At 35.4% G+C, this 20,082-nt stretch overlaps 1 protein-coding gene and 1 pseudogene across 1 annotated transcript; both read left to right on the plus strand.

Annotated features, from left to right (window-relative positions):
* Positions 1–357: 357 nt before the first annotated feature.
* Positions 358–9,447, plus strand: LOC107826650 (glycerol-3-phosphate acyltransferase 9-like; annotated as a pseudogene).
* Positions 9,448–12,117: 2,670 nt separating this feature from the next.
* Positions 12,118–15,443, plus strand: LOC107826649 (lysM domain-containing GPI-anchored protein 2). The gene is given in 5 exon segments (XM_016653652.2): positions 12,118–13,065; positions 14,582–14,702; positions 14,812–14,999; positions 15,100–15,161; positions 15,164–15,443. Coding segments are annotated over 5 exon segments (1,098 nt in total). The 5' UTR covers positions 12,118–12,404; the 3' UTR covers positions 15,230–15,443.
* The last annotated feature ends 4,639 nt before the right edge of the window (positions 15,444–20,082 follow it).

Below are 20,082 nucleotides of genomic sequence, written 5' to 3' on the forward strand. Positions count from 1 at the left end.
TAGATAAATTTCATTTACACCATACGAATTCATATTTTGTATCTTAGGCTTGTGAAATTGTGGTGATAAATTTTCTTTATATTGCATAATCCAAATCCAAGCTCAAGAAATTTTCTTTAAACTTATTTTATAATTAAATCAACAATGCATAATTGTTTACTGAACAACTTTAATCAGGACGTGCCTTGTGATTTTATTTGGGAAATTGAGAATTAAATATTTAAGATTTTAAAATGAAGAATAGGAGCAGGGAAAAAGAAAAAAAAAAAAAAAAGATGCCACGTGGCAGAAGGCTTTGGATTGCGTGAGGAGAAGAGAGGGTAATAGCTTCTTGAAGTGAGAGAAGCCCAATGAATGCTACATTACTCCTATTTGCATAAAATAGTGAAAGTCCTCAGCTTGGGATCCTCGATACGTTCGATATCTCAAGAACAGGCGGAGGAACGATTCTATTGATACTATTATTTTCAAAAAGAATAGATAGAGACTATGAATATGAATAAGCTAAAAACATCAAGCTCCGAATTGGACTTGGATCGACCCAATCTCGAAGATTATCTTCCAACTGGATCCATCCCAGAACCCCATGGCAAGCTTCGCCTGTAAACCCTCCTCCACTCTTTCCTCTTCCTTTTTCTTTTTTCACATGTTCCTAGTTTTGATTTGCTTCATTAATATATATATTTCAGGCGTGATTTAATTGATATTTCTCCCACCCTAACTGAGGCTGCTGGTGCCATTGTTGACGTGAGTTCCCTCTTCATTTCCCTTTTGATTTACACTGCAAACTTACTGATTGTTGCACTTCCATTGAATAAAAAAAATTGGGCTCTACTTCTTTTGTTGGTTTTTGGAGCTTGTCCTTATTGTCAGTTGCTTAATTATGCAATGACCGTGACTTCAAAATTGCAGACTATTCAACTAACAAACAACAATTCGACCTCTACTTCGTTTGGATTTTGCCATAAACTTTATTTTGGAGCTTGCCCTTTCAGTTTAAGGAAGTTTACTTGTACCCATTTTCATTTAGTTACACTCATTCTCATATTCTTTTTTGGCAGGATTCTTTCACCAGATGCTTCAAGTCAAATCCACCAGAGCCTTGGAACTGGAACATTTATTTGTTCCCTTTATGGTGCTTGGGGGTTGTTGTTAGATATGGGATTCTTTTCCCTATAAGGTTTAGCTTCTTTCATTTCTTTTATTTTTCCTCATTTGGGTCCTAATCATGAACTAACTTTAATCACCTACCATGGCCGTGATAAGTGCACTTCCTCTATATGTAGAAGATGGAAAGTTGTTCACTACCCCATTGAAAGAAGCTCACTTTTGTCGTCCTTTGCTTCTAATGCAATTGCAGAGTTATTGTCTTGACAATAGGATGGATAATATTCCTCTCTTGCTATATCCCGGTGCATTTCCTGCTGAAAGGACACGATAAGTTCAGGAAAAAGCTTGAGGTATCTCTCTTGCTATCTGGTTACTTCAATTTTCTCTTTTATCTGCACTAGTTAAGGACTACGGGTTGGCATTTTCTCAGACTCTACAAGGTAATGTTTGCCTTTATCCGTTGTCTTACTGTGGAGAAAGATTATATTCATCGACATTGAGACAAACATCACTTCACCAGGAGTATGATAAATTGGCAATATGTTTGGATATTCTCTGCTATGAATAAAATGTCTAGACTTGCTTCTGTTGCACTTTTGTTATTCTCTTGAAGAGTGTATACATATTAAGGTTTCTAACATCCTTGGCTTGGTTAATTTTTTCCAGAGATGTCTGGTGGAGCTGATATGCAGTTTCTTTGTTGCATCTTGGACTGGGGTTGTCAAATACCATGGTCCACGGCCTAGCATACGACCTAAGCAGGTATGTCTGCCACCACAATTTATATTTCATATGTGAACCATCTTCTCTGATACATCTCAAGTTGACTTATGCATGTTATTGACAGGTTTTTGTGGCGAATCACACGTCAATGATAGATTTTATTGTCCTAGAGCAGATGACTGCATTTGCAGTGATCATGCAGAAGCATCCTGGGTTGGTAAGATTTTATTGTATTTGCATTGGTTGCTCTTTCATTTTGTCTCTCTGTCAAAAGTTGCTGAGCCTTGATATGAAGACATGTATATTAACAACCAGACCTTAATATACCATCACGCCATGGAGCATTTCTGAAAGTTAAGGCCTAATTACACCTTCAACAGTTTAACTTCAAGTTTTTGGATTAGAACGTATAATTCAGTTAATGATTCAGGACCAGGGTGTTGGATAGGAATTTTGCAGATCTTGATATGATAAATGCATAAGCTAATTACCAAAAGTTTGGTGCAGAGTGAGTGCATTGATCTGAATTGGAGTTGAACTTGGTTTGCTAGTAAAAAATATATGGAAGACAAATATTGAATCTTAGCATAACTATAAGTTGGCTATGTAAACCCTCTAACTTCTTGCCATGCCAATTGGACCACTTTTTAGAAAAAAATGATTCTTCTAAGGTAGGAGTTTGTGGATGTTGTTCTGCTAACTGCTTTAGGTAATAGCAAAAGTTTGGTGCAAACTGAGTGCATTTGATGTGGAATTAGAGTTGACTTGATTTGCTGGTGAAAGAATTTATCGATGGCAAATATTGAAGCCTAGGGTAACTATAATTTGCCTGCCTATACCTTCTAATTGCTGTCGTGCTATTTGGCTTTCAACCAACAAAACCAGATTTTTTTTTGATTAGTACACATAAATAGAACTCAAATCTAAAACTACCAAGGACAGATGGTAGCCATGTCTGGACATTGGGTACATCTTCAATGCCACCTCCGCCAGATGCAGCAACATTAGCTCCAAGATCTGCACGCAAGGTGTAGAAGTGTAGTATGAGTACAACCGATCCCGTGAACTCAGTAAGTAACAAATCTAATCTCAGGTTGAAACCAGTGACAAGCTCGGAAGAAGGTCAGTGTCCGACACTAGTAATCAATAATGACAAATGTTGACGACCAATTTTGACCCTCCATTTTAGAATTTATTTATTTATTCTTAATAATTTATAATCAATGTTTTGAAAATATTTTCAATAAAAATACTTATTTTAACAAAATTAATTTAGTATTAGTGGTTTTGAAATTGATAGTTGAATGTTATAATTATAATTATAAATATACCATGCTCACTATTTTTAGATTATTAAAATAATTTTTATGTACGTCACATAGTCTTTATAATTAATGTAATGAATTATTCCTTAATTTCTAATTAATTAGATTATTATGCTAATAATTCGAAATTAGTGTTACAATTTAGAAAACAGTATTTTATAAATAATTAATTACAATATTTAGTAGTATATTTGTTAAATATAATTTTACTACATTTTATTGAAAATAATTAAGTTTGTTCAAATTAATTTCAAAAGGGTTAAAATCCAAAAGGCTATAATCGCCGTTCTTAATTAAACATGGATTGGCCATCCTTTAAAATTAACTTTGGCCAAAATACAGAGATCCCAGTCCGAAAATACCCAACCCAAACAACCCCTTTAATCCCTGTAATCTAGGGGTGTTCAAAACCGAACCGAAAGCGAAAACCAAACCGAAACCGAAGCTTAATGGCTTATTGGTATCGGGTTAACGGTTTAACAGACGGGGAACGGATTGAAATTTTTTTATTAACGGCTTATCAGTTTGGGGGCAGATTATTCAATTTTCTAAACGGATAATCCGTTAACCCACTAAGAATATATATATTTATATATCCTAATGATATAGCTTCTGTCAAGTGTCAAGTATCAATTCCCAATTTCCCATTAACAAGTGTTGGTATTGGTAGACAAAATACATGCCTTTTGTTTTCTATTTTTCCCGGTTAGTGCCTTAGTGGTCATCTCTCACCATTGTATTAAATATAGAGAAAAAGATGTATAGTACAATTTACTCTATTAGAAATTTAGAATTTAGAAACCCTAAAATCTAGACTTCCCAATTTCTCCAGCCGCTGCCTCTCGCTCTCTCCTCCCATTCTCTTCTCAAGGGTCTTTCCTCCATAGCTCTATAGCTCTTATATCAACTCTAGATCTCAGACTCTCAGTTATGGCCATAGTCAGAGCATCAGATGATAAGTTTCTTTCTTCTCATTTTCGAATTTTTACTTGATGGTCGAATCTTTAGTTCTGCTATTGATAAAATAGACCAAATCTATGTAAAAATTTGGGAAAATGTCAAAATTATTCTAGGGATTAAAAGAGGAAATTTGTGCCAGAAGAATGTCATTTTCCTCGTCATACTTTGTCAGGAAATTAATTTACTTTCTAATTCGATTTCGATTCAGTTCTAATATATCTGGTAAGAATTCGAACACTAGCAAGCTAGCCTGCTACCTCTTTTTTGTTGCTATTTTGTTTTTCGAACACTAGTTTTTTTTATTTGGTTTTCCTTAAGCTTAAGTGAGGATCAGCCTAAACCAACTCACAAAGTGAAAAACAGAATTTAGTTAGTTCTGTAGTTGTTTTATACTGTTAATTAAGGTAATAATGCATCTCATTAATTCGGTGGATGAATCAGTAACAATTCCAGTCAAGTCACTAAACATCTAATTGCATAATTGTTTTTCTAAAAGTCAAAAGAATATCATATGCATCTCCAGGAAAATATGTAAACATACATAGAAGATATATAAATAGACCGATAAACCGCCCGATAATAGCTAAACCGATACCAATCCGCCTGATATCTTATCGGGTGACTAGTAGATTAATACATTTAAAAGCCGATAACCGATAAGCCGAACCGTTAGGCGTAAATAACTGCCCGATCCGCCCGATAAGCAGCCCTACTGTAATCCTTGCCATCTCTTTTAAGCTAATCACGACCTGCCACATCACCCGTCTCATCCTCTCACAAAACAAACACATATAATCTTAGACGTTGATCCATATTATTAATGGATCAAATTTAATCCCGCTTTTCTGTTTATTTTAAAGGGCGAGTCACGTTTTATCTCCGCCGTTGGATCACAAGAATTCAACGGCCATCGATTTTCCTAGTTTAATTATTTAGAAATCCCTAATTATCAAAGCAATCAGAGCTTTTGATTAACAGATCCAATGGCTCTCGTTCCATCTCCCATTTTTAACTCCGAGATACCCCCCAATCCTAGCTCATTCATTGCCAAAACAACCGCCCTAGTTTTCCTTTTCTCTCTTCCGTCTCTCAAACCCCATCAACCCTAATCAATAACAAACCTTGCACCAATTTGTGCAAGGTCACAAATTCAGTCTTCAAATCATCCCCTTCCCCCTACATTCGCTAATCTAGCCGATTTCCCCATTTCTATCATTAAATTTAAAAGCCCCAATTTGAAACCCTATACCTAAAAGATGAAACTTCAACTCGTCTGATTTTTCCTTCGTCCTTGCAAATCTATGGCATGCATGGCTATATCTTTAGTGTTATCATCATTATTCTTGGTCCAGAGATCATGCATAGCGACCTCTGGACATTGGTGATTTATCCGGTGGCTTTTGATTTCAACGGACAGTTCCCCTATCTTAGGTAAAAACTATCACTTCTCTCACATCTGTCTTCTCTGATTTCACTTGATGTTGCTCACATAATAAGTTCATCGTCACTCTCCATTACCATTACTTGAATCTATTGAAACCCTAAGGCTCAATGGCCACTATAAATAGCAGCCTTCAATGCTCTCAACAAGAACACACCAACACCTAACATCTGATAAATTAATATAGTATAGTGTTGTTTAGGAATTTTCAATTAAAGTTTGAGGTCTTACTAAATCTATGATTTTCTCTCTTTCTGGTTCTGAGTTCGTTACTGGTTGAAAGCTTAATCTTTTGGCTACCTAAACGGCTAATTTGAATACCCGTTTGGTTTGGTGCTCCAAAGAAGGTCAGCAAAAACTCGACCCTATTCTTCTTTTGTTAGTCTGATTTACCGAACATAAATTGTGCTATTACCTCTTGCTGAATGATGTCGTTAACAATGTGTTCATTCTTGACTATTTTATGTGTTTATTAATGACTGTTAAATAGATTCTGAGATCATGAACTTCCTTTAGTTATAGAAATTAAATTATGTATTGTTCCTAATGGCATTTGATAACCTACCTTTCTTGTAAGTATTAAAAATAGCCTAAAAACTCCCAAGGCCTCCTGATATTTAGTTTCTAATGTTCTTTTAATAATACAATGACAGTTATGCTAATCTGCCTCGAGTGTTAATTGCATTTCGTGATGGTTCACTTAATAACCTAGACTTAAACAAAGTGTGTACTTGTTTAGTGGGGAAAACCAGATTGTTATCTTAGTTTAGGTACACTGGCTCATGACCTTTAAGCTAGTTTTATCTCTTTGAAATGTCTTTGTGGTTCTGTTGATTTTAGAAGCTTATTAATCATCTGATTGAACTCATGACTGCTCATGTAAGCATGCCCTAAGAAGGTTGGATCTTTGTATCACTTTTATGTATATTCTGAGATTGTTATACACTTAGCTTAAGCTATACGGTATGGATAAGATTTTTTATGTTATGATATCATATTAGTTAAGGTAAAGTGTTGCTGTTAAGTTCCACTATACTTGAAACCCCTTACTTGACATGCTTAAAATATTTCCCCAATATGATGATACCTCTACCCGTTTCCTAAAGCTCATATGATGACACTGTTAGCTTGATGATGATAATTCTTTCATTTTGAAATACTATGACACATGCTAAATGTCCCCTGTGTGTTCTTGTGATGCTGCACTTATCTTGATTCTTCAATACTTCTACTTGCCTTCCATAGCCATGTATATGTCTATGTTGTCCTTAGAATTTCACCAAACTTATATGAATGATGGTTATAAGAGTTTTAGCTTGACTAAACTCTAGGTTATCTTGTATGGCTACCTCTCATCTCCTTACCTTTCTTTTACTGGGCAAGCAAATCTTGTTAGTGTCCTGTACAGGCAGAATTAAAACCTCCTCTCATCTCCTTACCTTTCTTTTACTGGGCAAGCAAATCTTGTTAGTGTCCTGTACAGGCAGAATTAAAACCTTGTTTATAAGTGACTAGACTCTAGCTAAGACACTTTGCCAGCTCATATTTTGGTAAAGTGGTTATTCCTGTGATTTAGAATCTTGTATGCATCGAGTCTTGTTAAATCGCCGGGCCAATTATAAAAACAAGTTACCCTTTTCATCTTTGCTGCCCTGCTGGTACAGTCTAGGCCAAAGTTTAGTCTAACTTGCTTATCACTAGCTTAATTTCTAGCACCCCATTTGCTTAAGTAACCATAGGATTATAAGGTGCTATACCCATCCCCGCTGAAGTGGGTCAACAGGGGCGAAACAAGTATGTCTTCTTGTACTGTCCTTCACCTTGTCATTAATGATGGGGTGTCATTCGATTGTTTCAAAGTATTTGAATTGTGTGGCTCAACGTCATCTGCATTATTAGTTGCCACCTTTAAGGGTGTTAAAGTCACCTTTCTATGGGCACTTGAGAAGAGAAATGACACGCATATTTAGGGAACTTTGGGCTGCAAACCTGTCTTTGTATAACTTCAAGGCAAAATTTATGAAATTGTATGTAGCCTGTTCGGTACATTAATTTCTCATTAATTTTAAATATTTGCAGGACTACTGCAGAGTACCATTTTAGAAGGTGTTGGATGTATCTGGTTCAACCGCTCAGAAGCCAAGGATCGTGAAATTGTAGCACGAAAGTACGTGATGTCAGAAGAATCATTCTGGACATCTCATTTTCTACTGTTTTTCTTACAGATTTTAATTTTCAGGTTGAGGCAACATGTTGAAGGGGCCGATAACAACCCTCTTCTTATATTCCCCGAGGGAACTTGCGTAAATAACCACTACACTGTCATGTTCAAAAAGGTTGGTCCAATGAATTCACTCGTTATATAGAATTTTAAAAGGTTGAGCTCTCCTTGACCCAAATTATAGGTCTTTTTTGAGTATTCCCCCTTCAACTGTTAGGAGTTCTTTCTTGTGAGTAAGTGGTTATAGAGTGAAGCTGAAAAGTAAATTTTGTGGTGTTTCTAGTCTTCAGTATTATTTTAGTATCTTTAGGGTAAAAAGGGTGCGATTACAAGTTCTCTTTTTCTTTTTCCCCAAGTGTTTAAACTAATGGTTTTGATGCCTCTATCCTTTTTCTTGCATGATGAATAGGGAGCATTTGAACTCGGTTGCACTGTTTGTCCTGTTGCAATCAAGTACAACAAAATTTTTGTTGACGCCTTTTGGAATAGTAGAAAGTAAGGTTTTCTTAATGCCAAATTGCTTATCTGGTGTATTTGGTGATATTCATCTCGTTATATTCTCCTCTCCTGTTTTCTGTTTGCTAGTTTGAAGTATGACTTTCTTCTATTAATTGCAGACAATCCTTCACAATGCACCTCTTGCAGCTCATGACATCTTGGGCTGTTGTCTGTGATGTTTGGTACCTGGAGCCTCAGAACATAAGACCTGGGGAGACTCCAATCGAGTTTGCAGAGAGGTAAATTTACCATTGGGAAAAGCAGTAACCACTGTTCTAACAGGGGCATTTATCTTATTAGATTTGAGATATTAACTTTTGGATAGTACTCCTATTTAAGGAATCCTTGGCAATCTTCTCTTTTCAGGGTGAGGGACATCATTTCTGCTAGAGCAGGTCTTAAAAAGGTTCCTTGGGATGGATATTTAAAATACTCTCGTCCTAGCCCCAAGCATCGAGAGAGGAAGTACGTTTCCTATATCCCCCCCGAAGTAGCATAGATGTAATACTTTGTGTCGCTTTGTGCTGTTTACGTTTACTTTGATTTGTGGTAGTAACAGATCTAATACTTTACCTGCTATGGTTCCTGTCTTAAATTGTTCTCTTGATCATTTTACATATTTTTTTAATCATGTTTGTGTGTATTCTTTTATCTGCGGATGATGGTAGCTAAATCTAAGTTAATCTCTCTCTCTCTCTCTCATATATGATGTTCCCAGGACTTTTATGTTGATGGTGTTACTGTCTACTATCCTTTTTCTTATTCTTCTAAAAGCCAGTTCCGTAGTTCTCCTGCCACTGACATTGTTGTCTTTGTTTGAATTTTCTTTAGGCAAGCTCTAGTGATACTAAAGTTGCAACTCAAGCATTTAGAGGTTATGTAAGTTTGAAGTCGCTGCTTGTTTGTTTTGTGTCTGCAGGCAACAGAGTTTTGCAGAATCAGTGCTGCGTCGCCTGGAAGAGAAGTAGAGAATTGGATGTATGCTTTGTCTCCATGTTCACTTTAACTTTGAGTTTGATTTTATTCGTAAGTTTAATTTTTCCTGTGGCCTGTAGCCGTTCAATTTGGAATAGTTGACATACTATTCTTCTCAACTTAACATTTTGGCTTTCATCATTTTCATTAACCACAGTTAAGAGAATATTAGTACAAAGTTGGCAGCAATTGTCTATGAAGCCCGTAGTCTTATTGGTTTATACTTTGGATGTCCACGAATATACAATATTGTTTCTCGAGGCTGTTCAAAGTGTTAAAACTTCCAGTCTCTTTTTTACTCTTATGCACACTATAGAAGCCCTTTTGAGTGGTGTGTGGAGGAGTTGTTTATTGGATGTAGGGACTGATATTTTAACGTTTTCCAAACTTTGAACGGGCAGATATCAGCCATTCTGAAGAAATTTCTTAAGTGGCGATTACTCTTTTGATGAGAATCTTTTTTGCACTTGTGGAATTTTCCTTTACGAAGAAGAATCATGTTTGGATGGATGACTGCTAAAACATCCGATGAGCCATTTGATAATGGCATAGTACCACTGTACTATGGCAGTATCTCTTTAAAAATAGATTGTATATAAAAGAAAGGCTTATGAACTAGTGGAATTTTTTTTACTGCAGTAGATCCTTCCTATGAAGATTGAGGTTCAAATTCCATTAGACAACTAAGGTAGCAGGTAAGTGATGAATATTCGAGGTGTGCAAGTTGAAAAAAAACAAGCTTAAACCTCGGTGGATAGAACTAACATATTTGAAACAAAAAAAGGAAGTCCTTATTAATAGATTTAGGTGATGCTTAGGTAGCAGGTAAGTGACTGTTACTGTTGCAAAAAACAAAACAAAAAAATTAACGCTGAAATCTCCTGCACGTGGCTATCCCAGTCATTGCGGTTGCCTCCATGTTAGTGAAATTAATTGTTGGCTGCAGATCTTGAGCTACACATGTATTAAGGTATCGGGGGCCTTACAATATAAGGGAATCCGAGAAGAATTATGACCAGAGTTATCTGAATTGATGTGGCCTCAAGTGTTTGTTTGATTTTGGAAGTTTAATATAATTCTTTTTGGTGGGACTATGTTTAATTAATGTGGCTAAGTTTGTAACCCAAGGTAGTCTCTGCCTCGTGTTTTGAAGTGGTAGCTTGTCTTATGCTTGAACTTAGCTGAGCAACAAGCGCTGCAGCCTTTACATTACAAAGGCATTTCTTACTAATTCCAAAGACATAAAAAAAAGCTTGAGGTCCAGGATATGAGTTAGAAGACAACAACGTCCTGGACAGAGGTTGTCGGCTGGTCAAATTTTCACATATGTTTGGCCTTTCACTATTCTGCTAATATTCCAACCTTTTCTGTGTATACATGTTTGATATTCCATCTTGTATCCTTTCTAAAGTGTGGATTTCCTTTCTTTCCCTAAAAAGTTGTTGTAAATGAGCTTCAATTTTTTTCTGTATCTGGCTCGTGATGTGACACAAGTGCTCTGGCATTTTGTAGGAGAAAGTAATTCGGATTGACCTTTATATATAATCTTTATGATAGCATATTACCACGTTTTGGCTTTCGGTCAGAGGGAAAATTTCAAAATCTCGACAACTTTGTGGCCCTATTTGTACTAGGACTATTGATTCTTTTAGAAATTTCATTTCCACGTGAATGTGGGGTTCGTTACATTTTCTTAACGTCTATTGCTCGAATTTAGAATACATAATGTCCCACTCTCTGTCACTATTAAAGAAGGAATTCAATGCAGTTTTATTATCCTATGTTCAAGGGTGGTGGGCTTGGTTGATATTCCCTCTTTCCCATTTTGTTCACTTACGTTACATTTTATTATGTTCCACGGTTTTTGGGTATTTGATAATTTCTTCTCTCATTTTAGTTGACTTTAAATAGTCTATGAAATGATGGTTATTCGAATAATTTAGATTGACAATAACTGAAACAATAGTTGGAATTGTGAAGTAGAGAAAGTTATGAAATGATGACACACTAAATTTGAATTGATCGGAATGAAGTTGCTATTTCAAAAGATATATTGCTATATTTTTCTAAACGGATCAAAACAAAGAATACGCTAAGTATAAATGAAATGTACGTTGTACCTAATTATTATGACGCTTATTCATAAGGAAAGGATAGGGTAAGACGTTATGTGGATAAATAGAAACTATTCAGCTTCACTCTACATAATTTATCAATGTGCCTGCCCTTGAATGATGATGACCATGACCAAGTGAAAGTTGCTTCTACTATATTATAAATATAAATCTGTTATTTGATTAGAAATGTATTTCTTGAGGAGAAATATAACTTCTAACTAGTGTAAAGATTAAGATGTGAAATGTAAAATTCTAAATATATTACAGTATAAAGAAAGTTAGGTTATTGGGTCTGGCTTTTCCTCATCCAAAGGATCGGAGTAGAATCCAGTCTTCTTCAAGTAATCTGTGGACGTGCGCCGATGCGGAGCCTAGATTTCAAACTGATGTGTTTCGGATGATAGTTATTTTATTTTAAATTAATAATTTATATATTAATAAATTTTTTAAAATAAATTTATGATTTGAACCAAATTTACTGGTGTGGTTCCATATTCAATTTTTCATAAAGAAAAATGAATTTGTGCTGAACTTATTTGTTACTAATATATTATTAATTAATGTGTTAAACACATAAGCGTCTCTTTTGACCCAATCCAAAAAAAGTATTCTTGAAAAATAAATTACTTAAGATTTTTTTTAAAATAACTAATCTATAGTATTTTCCCAATTTCCATAAACCTAATAACTTTTTAAGAGAATGAAGTCTACACTATTCGCACTCCTTTCACTTTCACTCTCCCCATTCTTTGTTCATTCGTTGTGCAGTAAACTGTTTCCTTTTTCGTTTTCTCATATTCAGATTTCAGACCCTCCTATTCCTTAGTATTAGCTCCTCATTAATTTCTATCCCCACCCCCACGCAACTATAATACACCCAAACCTCTCTCTACTAGTCATACCTGTAACGCCCACTAATTACACATACATACATACTCTGTAACTCACAGAACAGTTCATTTCTTGCTTTTCCTCTTTCCCTTTTTCCAAGTTAAGCTTCCTCAGTGACAGAGAATACACACAACACAGGAAAAATGGTTTCTTCTTCTAGGCTAACTATTACACTTGCTTCCCTGTTATGCCTTGTTTGGCTGCTCATTGTTTCATCTCCGGCAACAGCTTCCTTCACTTGCCGTTCCGGCGGAACCTGTGACGCCATTATTGACTACACTTTACCCAACGCCACCACCTATAACGCCGTTAAAAAACTGTTCCACGTCAAGAACCTCCGTTCCCTCCTCGGCGTTAACAATCTCCCTGTCGACACCCCTGCTGATCAAAAACTCCCTGCTAATCAAACCATCAAAATCCCCTTTCCTTGTCTCTGTAGAAACGGTACCGGAATATCCAACAAGCGACCCACTTACACCGTCGTCTCCGGCGACTTCCTTACACACATCGCTTTGGATATCTTCGCCGGTTTATTTACCGTTCAGGAACTCCAGACGGTTAACAATATAACCGACCCGAATGTGATACAACCCGGAGATAAGCTGTGGGTCCCACTGCCTTGCAGCTGCGATGACGTTGACGGTGAAAAGGTTGTTCATTATGGTCGCTTGGTGGCCACCGGCAACACCGTCGATGACATTGCTCAGCAGTACAATGTTTCCCAGGATACACTTTTGAAATTAAACGGTTTATCAGATCCTAAAGAACTTATAGCTGGCTCTGTTCTTGATGTTCCCCTTAAAGGTACTCCTTTTTTACTGCTATTGATTTGCCTTTTCATTTCCTGAGCCCCACTTTTATTAATTTGAGAGAGTTGAAGAAAGTAAGAACTTTTTACCTGAGAGTCAGTTTGCTGAAGAAAGGTAAAGACATATTTAACGTGTTTTCAACAACTGAGATAAGCTTCATTTGATTTTCAAAGTGCAATATTTTTTTTTCCAAGTATATTGCTACTGTGCTATTTAGCATTTATTGCCAAATCTAATTGGGAGATGCATGTTCTTCTATTTTATTTGTATTGATTTTGCTGTCTGTTGATATGGGGATAAAAGAATAAGCAAAATCATAAACGTACTTTTCACTTTGGAGGTTTGCTTTAAGTTCTGTGGTTGTCGTTGCATATGTTGGCTAATGTTTATTGCGATTTCTCACTAGTCACTGCCTTGTATTCCCGTAAACTCTGACCAACTCGTAATGTTGGATTGACATATGTAGTAGCAACACAGCTTAGTCATCCTTTTAGTCCCTAGGCTATAGATACTCCTGGACTCTGGAGTTCAAGAACATTGTGGGCTGGTGTCACAGGAGTGTTTCTGATCTGGAAGATCTGACTGACATTTCACATGGCCCATATTCTTAGAAGCATATGCCTAATGAATCATCAAGTATTTTCTGAATGATGGAATAAACTAGTTTGTGCTTTTATTAGTTTTGAAGATGCTTGTTTTCCTATACTTAAGTAATCATCATGCCTTGAAAAGCAGAATAACTGAGTTCAAAAGAAGATACCTATGCATGGATAGAAGACCACGACAAAATGATAAGAGAAGATTGATTATCAAGATTGCTAGTGCTAGTTTTTTATATCATTCATTAACCATATTTTGGAATTTTTTCTGGCTGGGTGCTGCTGCATAGCGGACTAATAGCACGTCTTGTTGAAACATGTTCTCAACAAGCAAATCATGACTCTGTCGAGCCGTAAGCTTAACCAAATCACGGATGTTCCAATAAGAGTATCATAAGACAATAAGTCACATAAGTCGACCCCTCTTTCAGATTGAAGCTATGATATACCGGCTCATTTAGTCAGTGTGTATTACAAGATGAGTACCCTTCTTTTAAGCAGAATTAGATAGTTTTCACGGAAGTGCTTGTGTATTGAAACTACTAATTTTCAACATGCTCATTTGAAAATGGCACACATTGGTCACACAGGGTTAGGTAGTTCTGGTTAAGATAAATAAATTCAGCAATATCTGACCAATTGAATGTTAGATATGCAAGGTTGCATAATAGAGGGAAAATAATGTAAATAAGGTACTTATAAGTTATAATAGCGAAATGAAAATTGCACTTTTCTCCAAGAGTAGAGTCAGGTATAAATCTACTTCCTTTCTGATTTGCAAATCCAAATTGGTCGATTTCAAAATTGTGTGGTTGTGTGTATATTTTCAAGTGTTTTCACTCTTTATTTTTTTTTTTTTACTCCTTTGGCCTATACCATGATTACCATGATGTTGAAGTGTTTGATTTGCAGCTTGCCAATCAATGGTGAGCAATACCTCACTGGACTATCCTTTGCTCGTCCCAAATGACACATATGTCTTCACTGCTGCCAATTGTGTAGCATGCAAGTGTGATGCTGCAAGCAACTGGACGTAAGTTGCTGAACTGATGATGTTGATTTTTCACTTCTTTTTACACTTCGACTCCCAGTGATCTAATCTTGTTGCATCATACGTCCTTTTTCCCAACCTGCTTGCTCAGCTTGCAATGCCAACCATCTCAGATAAAGTCCTCTCTTTGGAAATCATGCCCCTCTATGCAGTGCCAAGGTCTGGATAGCGTTAGCATTGGGAATGCCACGTCTTCAGATTGTAATTCCACAGCTTGTGCTTATGCTGGATACAGCAACCAGACCATTTTTACCACAAGCACTCAGTTCACTTGTCCTGGTGAGTTTATACAGTTTCTGAACTGCCCATGACAAACTAAAATTTGGTTCATAATAACACTTATGCGCTAAACTGAGAAATGCTTTTGTCGTTTGTACAGCCAATACTGCTTCTTATACGAGGTCAGGGACATGGAGGTGGAATATCATCCTGGTTGCTATCCATCTGGCGTTGCTATCTGCTTCTTATTTGAGATAACTCCCCGGTTTATAGGAGACTCTACATGGTGATGTCTGTGAAAGGGTGTAGTTTTTTTTAGCTTATAGTACTAGCATTTATGCTGCTGGGGACAAATCTTCAGTTCTTCCACGAACATAAGTAGTTCTTCTCTAGTAGACATTATTTAGACAAACCTTTCTCTTCTCCCTACTTTAGACATGGTTCTTCTGCTGTCATTTTGTCTGTCTTCTGGATTTTAACCGTTAAATTTGTCATTTTGTTGCACTAGTATAACTACACAGTTTGATTAAATTTTAAATGAAGTAATTATTAAAACTTAAAAGTTAATATAATAAATATATGTATTAACTCATATTTGACAAAATAAATTCATATTTATAAATATAATATCATAATATTATTCAAATATTTGACAAAATTAATCTATCAATTCTAATAAAAAATGAACAACATGCAATGTGAGCCAATGCTACTAAAAGAAATAAATTGGAACCAAGAATATAATACAATTTCAAAATCCCCCCCCCCCCCCCAAAAAAAATATTTTAACAAATGACAAATTCCAACCTAACTTTAAGATTAAGGAATATAGTAAGTTTATAATCACATTCAACAACGAAATTATATTTTAATTGCATCACTCATTATATGCCAAATTTATTAATGACTAATTATTTCTAATATTAAGAGGTGTAGTTTCAAAAACTAGAATAATAAAACAAATAACAACATCAACCCAGTAGAAATTCACTAGTGGGCTGGGGAGGGTAGAGTGTACGCAGACCTTACCCCTACCCCGTAGGTAGAGAAACTGTTTCCGGAAGACCCTCGAATCAGAGAGAATAATAAAACAAATAAGAAATTAATATAAGCAATTACATGAAATCACAAGAAGTGAAGGTAGAAAAATAAAAGATAAATAATGTAAAAAAATATACTCCATATTTTAACATTTCAAAAGAAATTTTAAAGTAAAAATAAAATAAGAAAAATATAATAATAGAAATAAAAAGTTATAAAGAAAATAAATTAAAATAAAAATAAAAAGAAAAAAAATTAAAAAGCAACCTTGTAATTACACAGTGTAATTACCGTCAATTATCACCTCCCCTTGAGAATTGGAGAATGTAATTGCACCCCTCTAATTACATCCAATTTTATGGACCAAGTAATTAGTTGGCCAGACAAACATGACAACTGTGTAATTACATCCAACTGCACCCAAATTCAATTTCTAGTGACTTTCCAAACTCTAAGATTTGTCTTTGTTGTTTCAAAATGATTCGATAGACCGTAGTAGGAAACAATTTCTTATTATCGAAGTAAATCGTTGTGTGGCATATACGTGTCTTCTTGAATTTTTTTCAAAACACAATTAGATAGTAACTCACTTTTATTTTCACCAAAAAGAGGAAAAATCAACTAAATGAGTTTGGTGGAAATATAAAATGAAAATTACTTAGTATATCCATATTTAGATAGCAATATTTTTAACATACCTTTTGTTTGAGGAAACTACAAATGAATGCGTGGGTTTTCTTTCTATGTTATTGGGGGAAAAAGAAAAAAGAAGAGGGCAACACTCCTTGTAATTCCCGTATTTCAGAGCTGAACTCAATGTATTAAACTTTTACCTGCTATTTGATCAATAATAATAGGAAAAAAGTATTTAACCTGTGAAATTAAACTAATCGAAGAGAGTGATATTATGATACTAGTAACAGTTGTGTTTTTTGAAAATATTTTGGAATGAAGAAATATATTTCTTTTGCTGAAATCTTTTTCAGTATATTTAAGTTTTTTTGTCATTGAAAATCTTTTTACAAGGAAAATAATTTCGGTCAAAAGGGAGAGAACAATTAATTACTCATCACTTGCATATGAAAGTAATTTTCGTTCATACATTTCTCCACTTATATTACATATCACTAATGTTACCTATTTTTATATCACCAAAACACTAATATATCATACATTATAGTCCACTATATGTTTATCAAACACCTGGAAAAAAGTACTCAAAAAATGAGAGATTTTATGAAAATAATTATATTGTGGATGTTTATTTATTACTCCGCTATAGATAATCTTCCTGAAGAAGATTATCCATTTAGTATTCAGTTGAAGTTTATCTACAAGCAGTTGATGCAGGCAGGTTGCAAGCAGCTCAATGAAATTATTTGCAGCAACTTCTTATTAAACATGCAGGTTGCAAGCAGCTCATACAGACAGCTTACAAGCATCTAAAGAAAAGCCTTGCAGCTGCTTCCTGAAAAGCCTCGCAGCTGCTTCCGTTATCAGCACGAGACTCTACCATCTCGAGAAAATACTTTGAAAGTATCAGAGGTACGAACTTTCTTTTTCTAAATAATGTCAAATCTTTTCTAAACTTGAGTTTGTAGTCCTGGATATATCGGGCAAAAGCTACATGTCTTGGGTGCTTGATGCCGAAATTCATCTTGATGTGATGGGTCTGGCAGACACCATCAAAGATAAAAATTAGGCATCAAACCAAGATCGTGCCAAAGCAATGATATTCCCACACCATCACCTTGATGAGGGCTTGAAAATGAAATATCTTACTGTTAAAGATCCAGTCATACTGTGGAATAATTTGAAAGATAGATATGACCACCTGAAGATGGTCGTTCTTCCACAGGCACGTTATGATTGGACTCATCTAAGGCTACAAGATTTTAAATCTATCAGTGAGTATAATTCTGCTATGTTCAGAATTATTTCTCAATTGAAACTATGTGGTGATAATATTACTGATCATGATATGTTGGAGAAAACTTTCACCACTTTTCATGCCTCGAATATGCTCATACAACAGCAATAACGAGAGATGAGATTCAAAAAGTATTCTGAACTTATCTCACATCTTTTTGTAGCCGAGCAACATAATGGGCTATTAGTGAAAACCCATGAAAACCGACCTACTGGTTCTTGTCTATTCCCTGAATTGAATGAGACAAACTTCCACCAAGCTAAGCGTGGAAGAGGACGTGGACCCAGTCGTGGTCATCGCCGTGGTCGGGGAGGAAACTCTAATCGTGGTAATAACAATACACCAAAGAACCCTCCTCACAACCAGCAGTGGAAAAGGAAGGAACAAAAGCATAAAGCGGTGCAAGCAGCAAAGCCAGAAAATGCATGCTATAGATGTGGAGGAAAAGGGCACTGGTCACGTACATGTTGTACGCCAAAGCACCTGGTAGAGCTGTATCAAGCCTCCCTGAAGAAGACAGAGAAAAATGCTGAAACAAATTTTATTTCTGAAGATAATTTAGACTTCATGCATTTGGATGTAGCTGATTATTTTGCACTCCCAGAAGGAGAAACAAGTCATGTGATCGGTAGTGAATCTGTAAAAATATAAATATTTTAATTTTTGTTGTTTGTAGTAGATAGTATGGTTATGTAATTGTTGTACATAAATAAAAGTTACGCTTTGATAATAATGTTTACTATCATATTTATTTTGTTTATATCATTTTGAAGAATATGAATAATCCTCAAATTATGTTTGGATCAAAGACCAATCATGAAGATATTTGTGTAATTGATAGTGGAACAACTCATGCTATATTCAAAGATCAGAAATACTTTTCTTATTTGCATAAGGAAAAAGCAAATATTTCTATAATTTCTGGTAATATAAGTTTGATTGAAGGCTCCGGAAGAGCTATTGTATTTCTGTCTAAGGGAACAAAACTTATTATAGATAATACATTATTCTCCTCCAAGTCCCGAAGAAACTTGCTGAGTTTTATAGATATCCGCTGAAATGGGTATCATGTTGAGACAATAGATGAAATGAACGTGGAATATCTTTATATTACAAAGAATATTTCTGGCCAAAAATGCATTATAGAAAAGTTACCAATTTTATCTTCTGGCTTATACTATTCAAAGATTAGTACAGTTGAAGCACACTCTATCATAAACCAGAAGTTTACTGATTCAAATTCTTTTGTGCTTTGCATGGCCGTTTGGGCCATCCTGGATCAATAATGATGAGACAAATTACTAAAAGTTCAAATGGGCATCCATTAAAGAACCTGAAGATTCTTACAAATGATGAATTTTCTTGTGATGCTTGTTATCAAGGCAAAATGATCACTAGACCATCACTAATGAAGGTTGACATTGAGTCCCCTGCCTTTTTAGAACGTATACATGGGGATATATGTGGACATATTCACCCACCAAGTGGATTGTTTAGATATTTTATGGTCCTAATAGATGCATCTTCAATATGGTCTCATGTGTGCCTACTATCATCTCGCAACCTGGCGTTTGCAAAGTTATTAGCCCAAATAATTCGATTAAGGGCACAATTCTCAGATTATTCTATAAAGGCTATTCGCCTTGATAATGCTGGAGAATTCTCATCTCAAGCTTTTGATAATTACTGTCTATCAGTTGGAATAAAAGTTGAACATCCTGTAGCTTATGTTCATACTCAAAATGGCTTTGCAAAGTCATTTATTAAACGACTGCAATTGATAGCAAGACCACTACTTATGAAAACAAATTTTTTCACTACTGTTTGGGGCCATGCTATCTTGCACGCATCATCACTTATCCGTCTCAGACCAGCACATTATAATAAATATTCTCTGTCACAATTAGTTTTTGGTCATGAAATAAATATTGTCCATCTATAAAATTTTGGATGTATTGTATACGTGCCAGTAGCACCACCACAACGCAGTAAGATCCCCCCCAAAGAAGGTTAGGAATATATATTGGGTTTGAATCATCCTCTATTATTCGCTATCTTGAACCATTAACGGGAGATTTATTTACTGCTCGATTTGCAGATTGTCGATTTGATGAAATAAATTTCCCACGATTAGGGGGAGAGAAAAAGGAAATCAAAAGAGAAATTATGTGA

Source organism: Nicotiana tabacum, chromosome 19 (genome assembly GCF_000715075.1).
Source record: "Nicotiana tabacum cultivar K326 chromosome 19, ASM71507v2, whole genome shotgun sequence".
Lineage (NCBI taxonomy): Eukaryota > Viridiplantae > Streptophyta > Magnoliopsida > Solanales > Solanaceae > Nicotiana > Nicotiana tabacum.